This window comes from Indicator indicator, chromosome 24 (genome assembly GCF_027791375.1).
Source record: "Indicator indicator isolate 239-I01 chromosome 24, UM_Iind_1.1, whole genome shotgun sequence".
Taxonomy (NCBI): Eukaryota; Metazoa; Chordata; class Aves; order Piciformes; family Indicatoridae; genus Indicator; species Indicator indicator.
The window spans coordinates 3,632,898-3,645,114 of record NC_072033.1 but is presented as its reverse complement, the minus strand read 5'-3'; the positions used below and the strand labels follow the sequence as shown (position 1 = coordinate 3,645,114).

General features: G+C 49.3%; 1 protein-coding gene across 1 annotated transcript in view; it reads right to left on the bottom strand.

Moving 5' to 3' along the window:
• RIMS4 (regulating synaptic membrane exocytosis 4) overlaps positions 1 to 11,727 on the bottom strand; it is a 55,426-nt gene extending 43,699 nt beyond the window's left edge. Inside the window, exon 1 of the mRNA XM_054391970.1 lies at positions 11,631 to 11,727. Within this exon, the coding sequence (XP_054247945.1) occupies positions 11,631 to 11,727 (97 nt within the window). The remainder of the gene's footprint in view (positions 1 to 11,630) is intronic.
• Between the last annotated feature and the right edge of the window lie 490 nt (positions 11,728 to 12,217).

The window sequence follows — 12,217 nt, the reverse complement described above, 5'->3', positions numbered from 1 at the left end:
TCAAACAAAAGAGACTAAAACTCACAAGCATTTAAAAAATGCCCAACTTTGCATATCTAATACTCAGAACATGCACAGACTCCCGTCAAAACCATGTTCCTTGCAGAAAGCTTGTTTTTACCTCAAGGCACATCAAGGATTACCATCTAACCTGTTCCCATTTTCTCACACTGAAACAAAAGTCCCAAATCTGGAGGGGATCTGACTATGGACCACATGATCCACAAAGGCAGATGTACAGGGACCAAGCCACACTAAGGGGTGTGAGGTTTGGACAGATGGACCAAAATCACCACTGAAATGTGCATGGACTGAACATTAGGAAAAACTATTTCACAGCATGAGTGGTCAGGCATTGGAATGTGCTGCCCAGGGAGGTGGTTGAGTCACCAGCCCTGGATGTGTTTAAAGGTCTTTAGGATGTGGTACATGGGGATATGGTTTAGGGGTGAACCTTGTAGAGTAAGGCTATGGGTTGGATTTGGTGATCCTGAGGGTCTTTTCCAACCTGAATGTTTCTGTGGCTCTGAGTTGTGACAGCCATTCCTGCCATTCCTCCTGGTTTGGGGGAAAATGGGGCAAGAGGAGGACTGAAAAGTCTCGGAAGTTGTCTGAACCACCATTTACCTTTACCATAAATTTAAACTACTAGAAAGGGCTCTGCAGAACTACTGCAGAGCAACTGCTCCAATGCCATAGGCCACCAGTGAGGTTCCACAGCAGGTAGCACGGCTTCAGCCAGAGGGGTGGCACCAGGAACTGAACCTACGAGACAAAGGAAGCTGCTGGGTCTGATCTACCATGACGACACCACCACCCAAAAACGACCCGACTACAACAGCTGAAGTCTAACAGGCATCAGAAAGAGGAAAATCCTTCTTGTTTGTTTTTTCCTGACAATCTGATTAAACTCCAAATACAGACAGAAAGTAGCAAACTTAAAATCTTGAATGGAGTTTTGCTAACTCCACTAGGGCTGTGATGTCACACAGCCAATACAAGAAAGGAAAGGTAAATAGTGAGAAAGAAACGAAAAAACCACCCACCCACACAATCTTTCCAGGATGCTGAGAAGTGCTAAATGAGGAGCTGGATTTCCACAAAAAAAAAAAAAAAAAAAAAGAAATCTTCTTAGACATCTTGGCTGCAGCACAGTTAACATGTTTTCCATCCCTGTGGCAGGATACATTCCTTGCTAAATGTAAATATACAGAGTGCTGGTGGGCAGCTGGCACGAGTCCCACACCACTGGGAAACGTCAGCCTCGTCTAAGGTGCTTCTGGCGCCGTGCGAGGTGCAGGCTGTGCCCACACGCTCCTGGCTGCTGGTGACACTGCTGCTTCCTTGCCCAGGCAGGCCTGACCCCACCATGAGCTCAGCTGTTGGACCCAAGAGGATGGTCAGCTCCAGAGAGGGCCATAATCATGTGTTCCTTGGGGAGGGAGACTGAAGCCTGCTAAACTTGGTCTGTCACCTATGCGCAGTATCATTAACCACAATTATCTTTATTCTGGCTACTAACTGTGACTGACACCTCAACAGTCCCTTGAATTGAGCATTGCAAAATGAGGCAATGAGAAGCTGCCTGGAGAAAAAAAAAAAAAAAAAAAAAAAAAAAACAGGTCACTGCAGTTGCACTGGAAGCAAAGATTTTCAAGGACACTGCACTTCACCCTTGCACCCTTGGTTACAGAGGACCTCCTGCTGCCAAATTCATCCCCAAAACACTGCAGTATTCCTGGAGGCCAAAGGACGAAGCACCTCACCACAGTCATTCAGCCCAAATTCCCAGTCCCACAAACATCCCAGCAGCACAGGTCTTGCTAAACAGCAGAACTGAGACTGATAGCAATGGGATAAAATAGCTCCTCCCTGCAGATCAATACGGGGAAATTCAATAAAGGCACGTGTGAAAAACGGGAACTGCAGAGTGCTGAATACATTCCATGCACAAATGCCAGAAAGAGAATGAGTAGCCAGGCAGTAAAGAACGATCTGGAAGGTGGCACAGATCATACCCTGAACGCCAGCCAGGAGTGGGGACACTCTTGCAAGGAGCTGTCCTTAGGTACAGCAATACAGCAGACAGCAGCCACAGCACCGTTCACACCACTCCTCCTGCAAGATCCTCAGGCCAGAAACTAGGCCATCATGGTGTCTGGAAAACTGCTCTATGCAAAACATGCAGTCAGGCTTCTTAGGTCCAGAAAAGAAAAGGAGAGAGAGGGATGTTGTGATTCCAGCTGTTTCCTGGATTGGGATTATCAGCATAGGGAAGAGCAGTTCTGTGATGGGAAGAGCTGCCTTGAAGAGAGCAGCCATCACTTGTTTCCCCACATTGCTTGGAGCAAGACAATAGTAATCTGCTTAATTTCTATGCAGATTTAAACTAAATTTTATGGTAAACTCTCCTTCTAACCAGGAACAGGTTCATTACTTAGAGACCAGGCACAAGTGATTCCCCAGGACCACTTCTCCCTCTGCATTCGTCAGAATATGGACTCACAGACACCAGCATGACTTTCTCTGGGACACAGAACAGTTTGGAGAAGATCATGACAGTTACCTCTGTCCATGCTGTACTGTCCAAACTGCTGAGCACTCAAACATCTCAGCCTGGCTTCTGCAACACTGTATGAGTTCTGTGGATTGGACAGAGGTGAGGAACACTAATGGCACAAGGCTGAAATACAGGGATTTAACTGCAGCTGGATGAGCCTAAAGGACTGGGCTGCTGAGCTTTGCTGTGTTCCTGAATGAAGTTTGCTTGTATCATAGAGAATTGTCAGGGCTGGAAGAGACCTCAATGATCATCCACTTCCAACCCCTGTACCATGGGCAGGGACACCCCACACTACATCAGGTTGCCCAGAGCCACATCCAGCCTGGCCTTAAAAACTTCCATGGATGAGGCTTCTACCACCTCCCTGGGCAACCTGTTCCAGTGTCTTACCACCCTCACAGTGGTGTCAGAGCTTCCCAGCCTTTACATCTATGATGTTTTGGACAAGTGAAATCAAAGACATAAGTGAAATGCAGCTTCCAAGGCCAGCAGCCTTCGACAGCGAAAGCCAAGCGTGCCCACGCCCTGCACGGCAGCAGCAGCTGATTCAAGCAATGGCACCTACTGAGGCATCTTGTGCCCTGCAGGTTCCCTGCCATGCCACACATTCCCATGCAAGGCAGCATCATTTTCACATCCTCTCCCAGAAAATAAAAATCAAATCTCCCAGGAATATCATTTGGTCCAGTTCTGGGCCCCTCCATTTAAGAAAGATGCTGAGATGCTGGAATGTGTCCAGAGAAGGGCAACAAGGCTGGGGAGGGGTCTGGAGCACAGCCCTGTGAGGAGAGGCTGAGGGAGCTGGGGGTGTTTAGCCTGGAGAAGAGGAGGCTCAGGGGAGACCTCATTGCTCTCTACAACTACCTGAAGGGAGATTGTAGCCAGGTGGGGGTTGGGCTCTTCTCCCAGGCAACCAGTGACAGAACAAGAGGACACAGTCTCAAGCTGTGTCAGGGGAGGTTTTGGTTGGATGCTAGGAAGAAATTCTTCCCAGAAAGAGAGATTGGCCATTGGAATGGGCTGCCCAGGGAGGTGGTGGAGTCACCATTCCTGGAAGTGTTTAAAAAACATACTGGATGAGGAACTTAGTGCCATGGGTTAGTTGATTAGATGGTGTTGGGTGATAGGTTGGACTTGATGATCTCAAAGGTCTTTTCCAACCTGATTAATTCTGTGATTGACAATTTGAAAGAACAAAGAGTACAGGTAATATTATGGACTGTAATATTATGGACTATAATTCTTACACTGCTTACTGTGCATGGAAATTAAACCCAAAGCAATATTTCTAAGCATAAGGTCTCTAGCTCTACCACAGCTTTAATATTCAAGTAGGGTTGAGCCAAATGCTCAAAAGGTTGGACTTGATGATCTCAAAGGTGTTTTCCAACCTGGTTAATTTTGTGATTCTGTGATATTCAAATAGTGTTGAGCAGTTCTGCAGAAGTCCAGAAACCTTTATTCAAAGATATTAACAGCACTTCACGACAGCTGTCTGTGGGGAAGAGGAGATGGCAGAGCTGAGAAGCCTGCATGAGCCAGGCTTTGCTGCCCCATGAAAGCACATCAGCAATGTGCAGACCACTTCCTAAATTGAAACACATTTCTCATCTAACCAGAGGCACTCAGATGCGGGCAGAGAGTGCTGCAGAAGATAATGGCACAGATAAATTATTCTTCAAAAACACTACTCCAATCAAAGTTAATTCTTCCCTCCACAAAGCAGATACACATGTTCTGTCAAACAGAAATGCTAAAGCAAAGTAGTTACAGCACTTCACAACTTCTCCTGATGCAGGAATCTGACAGAGTAAAGATTATTTATTTATTTATTTTTTAGCCTGGAGAGCAGAGTACTTTTGAATTAATAAATCTTGCATTAGAATTAACTTCACATGAAATAGATGCAGCCTCTCCTCAACAGAAAGCTTTCCAGGGACAGACTCTTTTATGTGAAGTCAGTTGACAGCAAAAGAAGAGAATCCCTGCCCTGTGGCTGGCAGGGGTCACATCTAGCCAGCCCTCTGCAACTCCTGCACGCATGGCTGGCACAAAACATCATCCTCTGAACACCTACAACCAGGCCAGATGCAGTCACCTTTGAGGGAAGGAGCCAATATTGTGCTTTGCCATAACTCTGAGCATGTGCTGCAATAAGCAGTGCTGGGGGCACAGCACTGTGCCATGGGGACACCCATGACCTCTCCCCTGTAAATCCACACCCAGATGATCACCAAGGAAATGTCTACACAGCACATCCATAGCACAGCACTTGAGACCCCAGGGCTGGCTGCTACCTCTGTTCTACCCCATCCTATACCATTTAAATCAATTCCTCAGCCTACAGCCAGCACCAGCACAAGGCACAGGTGGATGCTCCAGGCTGGGACGTGCTGGATGATTGCCAGGGTGCCCCATGGGAGACAGGAGTGGCAGCTGGTGCCCCAGGAAGGCTGAGCGCCATGCTGAGCGCTGACCGATACCACGTCAGCCTTCCCTGCACTCTCCCACCTGTCCAACCCTACCCATCTGCCAGCTTTTGCCACGGACTGCAAGCTCCTTGGGACAGAGACTGCCATTCCCCTTTGCATTTCCACAGGCACAGCAGGAACCTGGCCAAGGACCACAGCTCTCACATGCGGCTGCAACACCAAAAGCAGCACGAGGGAGGATGAGGTTTGAAATCCCTTGTTCCTGGTGCTGACTCATTCAGAGGGCTCCTGCTCTGCTCTGCTCTCACACAGCCACAGGAGAAGGCAAAATCTGTCCTCTGTAACTGCAAGTCTGTTTATCCCATATGCAGGCAACAGATCCAGAGAGCAGAAAGCTGCCTTCAGTGCACAGGGGATGCAAGGAACAGCACAGCTTGTTCAGCTCTGCCCTGCATCCACTGTGTTAAAGTCAGACCTTTATGGTCTGGATTAACTCCTGACTGGGAGATCACCAGCCTCCGCAGGTCTCACCCAAGGCACCTTGGTCTAGCTATTGGTCTGTTTCATACACTTCCCTCTGATGAAACACTGTGCTGAGAGCAGCCCTTCCAAAACTGTTCTCATTGGTTATGTCATTTTAATCCCTTCATGAACCAAACGCTGACTTACCTGGAACTAGAACATGCCCAGCAGGAAAGAGAAAGATTTCTTACAATCACTAGGATTACCTACAGCCAAGGATGCACCTCTTCCTGTGCAAGGAGGCACCAAAGCCATGGCTGTCACTGCCTCCTGCAGCAGCCAAGAGAGCTGGCAGGGAGCTCAGCAGGGATCAGGCCATAGGCAAACTCTCTATGTGCATGTACATGCCAAGCCAGATTCAGATTTGTCCTGCAGCATCCCTAGGGTAACACATTGCCAGATGAGCCCTAGAGTGTCTCTCCCTCTCTGCAGGGTTACAGGGATGCACTATCATTTCATTTGAAAAAGACTAATAACAAAAATAATTCACCTTCTAGATGCACAAATCATTTCCCTTGTCCTCTGTGTGCCCCCTGAGCACAGTTACCTACCCAAGAAACAGCTAACAGAGCTGGCCAAAGCCTTTAAAAAAACCTTCCAAGGGAACACTGGATGAAGCAAAACCAGACTAGACACCAAAGGATTTAACATGCTTGATACATATACATTTAAAAACGATACAGAAGGACAAGTTAAAAGATTTGAATCATTGTTTTCTTCAAAATTCCTTTGCACCCCAACCCAGTACAGAGCTGCAACTGAGAAATATCCACAGAAGCATGAACACAAACAGAGGGGCTGCCTAATTTGGTGATGCCTTAATGGTTAAAATGACAGAGAAGTTTAATGTTTAAAATTAGAGAAGTAGAAAAAAGATAAAGCCCAGACAAGAGTTTTCCAAACTAAACCCCTTGTCCACAGCACGTTCTTCCACCCCAGGTTTTAATGCAGTGATAGAAACATTTAAATTTATATTTCACTCAGCTTCTCTAAGCAACTGACCATCATCACACAGTGCATCTGCCAGCACTCAGTGAGTGGGAAAGCAGCAGCCCAGGCTGGATTTTATCTCTAACTCAACTCTTTTTCTGAATGAGCTGCTGACACGAGGAAGGCTGACTGTCAGTATCCAGGAGACATTTTGACTTTGGAAACCATTTTCTCTCTGCCAGACACTTGCTTCCAGCTGGCTGAGACACGATTTGATTCTGCTGTCTTGTAGCCAGGGCAGAGGTCTGTCAAGCTGGACAGCACCTGTGCTGGTTTTCTGACCCACTGGGCCCTTGCATGTCCCTCAACTACTCTGTACCTTCTCCTGCTTCCTGATCAAAGCATCCCTGCTCTCCACACTTGCATGGGTATGGGATTCCTGAGAGACACATGCTCAAGATGTACCTGGACTTCAGGGCAGCTGCCTTTGCAATATGACTGCGGTAGTTTTAGGCTATGCTTTTAAAATTTCTCACAGATCTTGAACAGAAAAGCAGTAAAATGTAAATAAATCACTACTGGGTGTAAAAAGGAAAACAATAATTCTAAACAATCCCATTGGAGAGACATCTACCATAAGATTTAGTTCCCCAAACAATCTCTCTCTCTTACTTCCTCACTCTGGGAGATACTAACTTGCTTCTGCTTGACCTTGGCTGCATTGTTTTAGCTAAGTCTAACAAAATGTCTCTCTGCTCTTTCTCTTGCCCCTTTTGTACAGGTGGGTAAGGGGGAGGCAGGGAGGGAGAAGCCATTAGCTTCCCCTGGTCTTTGACCAGGAGGGGTCCTTGTGCTGTTTATTAATTGTAAATAAGTGTAAATATTGTAAATACTGCATCTTTTGTACATATTGATTGCATCCCATTGTAGATTGTAGTTTTGCCTGTAAATATAGATTCATCTGCTTCCAACTGAGCCGGTGTAGCAAATTTAATGGGGGGGGGGGGGGAGGAAATTTTTCAACCCACCACAATGACCCATGGCTATCATCTCCCAGGCATTCAAATCTGCATCCTGGCCAGATGCCCTCTGCCAGTGCAAATGTTCTGCCCAAGAAAAGCAGGATGCAGGATGAACAGAAAGGAGCTGGTGCATCACTGCATCACACCCACTGAAGCCACAAGACAGCTGGAGCACACACTCAGGCCTGAGAAGTGCTCCAGGATTCCACCATTTAGGCACAGGGGGCTTAAGGAAATCCCACTCCCTTCAGCAATTTTTGGCATTTCCTTGCCTGTGTTTCTTTAAGGGCAAGCCCTTCTCCTCGGTAGTACCCAGGGGCCCCATCTGGAAACTCTTACCTCTTCAGAGCTGAGGACTGCTTCTGGTGTCCTGGCTTCTGGTGCTGGCCTGACCCCAAGCAGGCCCACCACCATTAACTGACTGTCCCTGCTACTAAAACTACCTCTTCTCTCTTGCCCAAAGCTTGCTGGGTTTTGCACACAAAGCTCCAATTCATTTGCTGTTCTCTCTTACCAAAGCCTCACCTCCTGGTCTGTTTTAGCCAGTTCTCCAAACCCCAGGCTTCACATGTGGAAGGAGCTGGTGCTCCTCCATGCCAACAAACATGTCCACTTTAACCTTATGAATGTCCCTCATCCTGGACTCGGCAAAGCTGTGCCAAGGCTGCTTGTTACTCCAAGGTGGATTTCAGGTACCCCCAATCCCACAGTTCTAGTTGGGGACTGCACCCAGGACTCACAAGCTGCCTGCAAGGCACATCCCCACAGCCACCATGGATGCTCAACACCCTATGATTAACCCATGTGCTCTTGTCCTTGGCAAACACAAGTACATCAAAGGGCTGACTGGAGCCAAGATGAGCACATAGCAGAGCCTTGGGACAGCAAAGATTTGTGCTCTCACTGCTCAAAAGAGGCACTGACTGAAGGCTCACATTGCTAGAAACATGCATGACTGGCTTCCACCTCTTTGTAGTCTGCTTCTCAATAACTGAAATATTATCAGAGCTCAGGACAGACATTTGCATAAGCTAAACTACCAGTTAGGATGATAATAACCACAGCTTAAAACTCCTTCACTTTACTGACAGGGCTGGGGACCTCGGTGGAGCAAAAACAGAAGCACTGAGCCACATTATCATGCCCAGATCAAGAATGCTCACACCATAGAGGGCAGACAGCAATTTCAAAGCCCCACTACAGCTTACTGGGGAGCAGAGCTTGGGGTTTGCTCAGAGTATCCTCTCTGCACACACAGCTGGGGGATGAGAAGGGCACTGCAACAGAGGAGGGAGTGCAAGTCCACGGCCACCTTTTTGGAGACAGGCATGTGGGTTTATTTGCCAGAGAACACATCTGAAGCTCAGTCAACCTCATTATGGGATCACTAATTCTAGAAACATTCAACAGAGAGCCAGTTTCTTGCTCCAAGTCCTATCGCTGTCCTGCCCACGCTAGCCTCCTGCCTCTGCACACCAAGATACAAGCCAGCATCAGCTGCATCCACTTCACAGCCAAGAACCCAGCTCAAACATGCTTGGTGTGGTAGGTAGCAGAGCTGTGGAAGGTAAGAGCCTTCTCACTTAACATCCAGAAGGTGGATGGCAAAAACCAAAAGAGTCATAGCAAGAAAGGAAGTATAAAGGAAGTATTCTGTAAGTAAGAGCATTTTGCAAAAGCGTTTCTCAAGACTAAAAATGGGAAATCCTGGAAGCCAGAGGTCAGCACTGGCCAAACATGGCTAGCTGGGTGTCCACATCACCACAGCTCTTAGCACAGGCACTTCTGCAAATTTCCTTTACCACTCCTCTGCAGTAAGCTAAATGAAAAACCTCAAGACCCTTTCCTGTCTGTAGATTTGAGTTCTCATGAGACTCTTTTTTTCTTTTCAGATGAAGCCATTGTTTCCTTCAAGCTTGGCCATGTCTCAGCTCCTCTCTTTTCTCCAGAGGATGACTATTCTCTTAAAGACGTGGCTCTCCGCTTCAGACAAAATGGATGATGTGTCTGTTTGAAACAGGATTGTTTACTTTGTCAGTGCTCCTGGGATCAATTTTGGGTTTCTTTCTGCAATCTCCTGTGGAGAACATTTGGCCAAGTGCAGCATTCATCTCCCTGAATGAGCTATCAAGATCTATTTTTTTCAACAGGAATCACGCTGCAACCCAAACGGGTCGGAGCCTCTCTCCATTTCAGGAGCATGCATGGGTATGAACAACGCAGAGTCTTGCCCAGCACACTTTCTGCCTTTCCTTTATTACTTCTTTTTCATGACAAGAATTTTCTTGAGAAAATTACACACTTGTAGTTTCAACACAAAAATGCAAAGCAGTACACATTTGTTCTTGCTGTTTTCTCATACGTGTCTGAGCACACTCTTAGGCACAGAATAAGCAGCAATACTGCAACATCCCCAAGCTACTGAGTGCCACTCCAGGCAGCTTTACTAAGGAGAGTAAGTCAGGCAGGCAAGATCCACTAATAAGCTGCTGGAGAAGGAGGTCTTAATTATAGATTTAATTCAGAGACAAATGCTTGCACCGTATTAAGAGCAGCCTATTAACATTCATGCCTGAGCATTCAGAAGTGCAAATAAATCCAGTTCAGTGCAGAAGCACTTTTCAAACGGCTGCAAGAGGAAGCATTCACTTAAAATCACCCTGCTCAGAGAATGGGGGTCGGGCAGCAGGCGAGGAAACACTGCTCAGGGCATTGTGTCGGGTTCTCTACTCGGCGTGTCTCACCATCAATCATCCCTGAAGCAACAGCGCCGAGACTTCCCAAAGCTCCCGTCGCTGCCCTGCACGCTTCCCAGTGTTCCAGCCAAACACCAAGTGCAAATAAATCATCAGCGAACATTTGAGAACCAAGCATCACTGAGATAAAAATGCATATGGTGGAGGACACAAGCTTCAGCCTGACACCCGTGCACAAGGCTGATGACAATCCCCGGTTAATCATACAGATGATGAATTTATTCTTACGTCAACGCCTTTAAAAACAACAACATCACAGGTGTAGCAGCAGCAGCAGGCTGATTTGCCCATGGATTCCTGCTGGCAGCTCCACAGCTTGGGAAGAGCTGCCAGACAAAGGAGCATGCCGGCATTTTGAAGGATGCAACCATGACAGCCGGTGCTGAAACGCACCCTAGGTACCAGCTCCCCTTCTCTGCCGCTCAGGCGGTTCACTACAGGTTCAGCCTCTGGCACAGAGTGCACTGTGAACCAACATTTCCCATCTATGAGTGAGCTGCTGGGAACAAAGTGCCTGTCCCCTGCTGACCATCCACTCCTCCACCCATCCTCCCTACCCAAGCAGCTGCTGTGCTGCCCTCTAATCCCAGCACCTTCTCCAGCACTCAGCATCTTTCCTTTCTCATTCAACTCCATTTCTTTCCTACTTTTCCCTGCCAGTAGCCCTCTCCTTGAACACTCATCTTATTTTATAACCACTCTGAGTTCTTTATGCAGTGGACAAAAACCGCTGCACTCATTCTGAGAAGCTTTTGTGTGTATTTTGTGCCATACTTCACCTTCCTCTCAATGGAACCTCTTTTATTCCCCTGTCTGAAAGCAACATGGTGCTAACAACCCCACGGAACAATCAGCCTGAGAGCTCACCGTAGATAAGCCAGCGGCAGACAGGACACAACGCTCAGCAGACCAGCGCCTTCTCCGAGTGCTGCCCTTCACCACCCCGCTCAGCTCGTTAGCAGCGCAGGATGGGAGCGTGAGCCACAGCAAAGAGCCCGGGTCTGCCACCGACGAGGAGCGGGGCTCGTTGTCAGGGATAAATTCTCCCCTTCCATCTCCGCAGACGCTCGCTTCCCTGCTTCCTTGAGCACGCAGCACGCTGCCCCACACAAACCCAACACTGGAAACCCAGCGGGCAGCAGAGTGGGATCCCCGACACCCCAGACCCACCGTCTGCTGCCCACACCCACCACGCCACCCAAGCCTGGACCCCTGACTGCTGCCACAGCACCCGTGGGTAGACTCGCACCCACCGGGAAGCAGTCCCACACCCTGCCCCCAGCCCCACTGACACCCCTGGGTCTCCCCCTTGCTCTGAGGCTTCCTCCGCACCTCAAGAACCCCCCGCCTTCCCCTTCCACACCCCCAAACGCCACCCGTGACCGAGACCCGCCGCCCCCCATACCTGCGTCCTCCTCGTCGAAGCTGTTCATGCAGGGGAAGTAGATGGCCAGGGCCTCGAAGGAGGCGGAGAGGCTTAGGCGGCTTTGCGAGCGCTCCATGAAGAGCCCGGATCCGGGGGCGCCGCCGGGGGCCTCGCCCGCCGCCGCCGCCGCCGGCTTGGCCAGCTTCGCCGCCCCATTCTTCACTCGGAGCACGGCCCGCGGCGTTTTGGCTGCAGCGGGGGCCGCGGTGAGGCGGCGGGACGAGAGAGGACGAGGCGAGGCAAGGCAAGGAGAAGAGAGCGCGCAGCACGGTACCAAGCGGTGCGGAGCGCAGCCACCTGCTGCCGCCCGGCGCTCTGGGCGCCGCCACGCCCCGCCCCGCCCCACGCCCGGCGCCGCCGCCGCCGCCAATCGCCGCCCGCAGCCGAGGACCAAACGGGACGGGCCCCGCCGGGCGGTGGGAAGGGAACCTCACCCCCGCTGGTGGGAGCCGAGGAAGTGGAACGGGTTTTCCACGGCGGTGGGAGCCTTGTACCACCCGGGCCTGTGTGCACCCCAAAAATGACCTTGAGACTTGCGGGGGGTTTATTCCAAAAGGCGGCGCCGG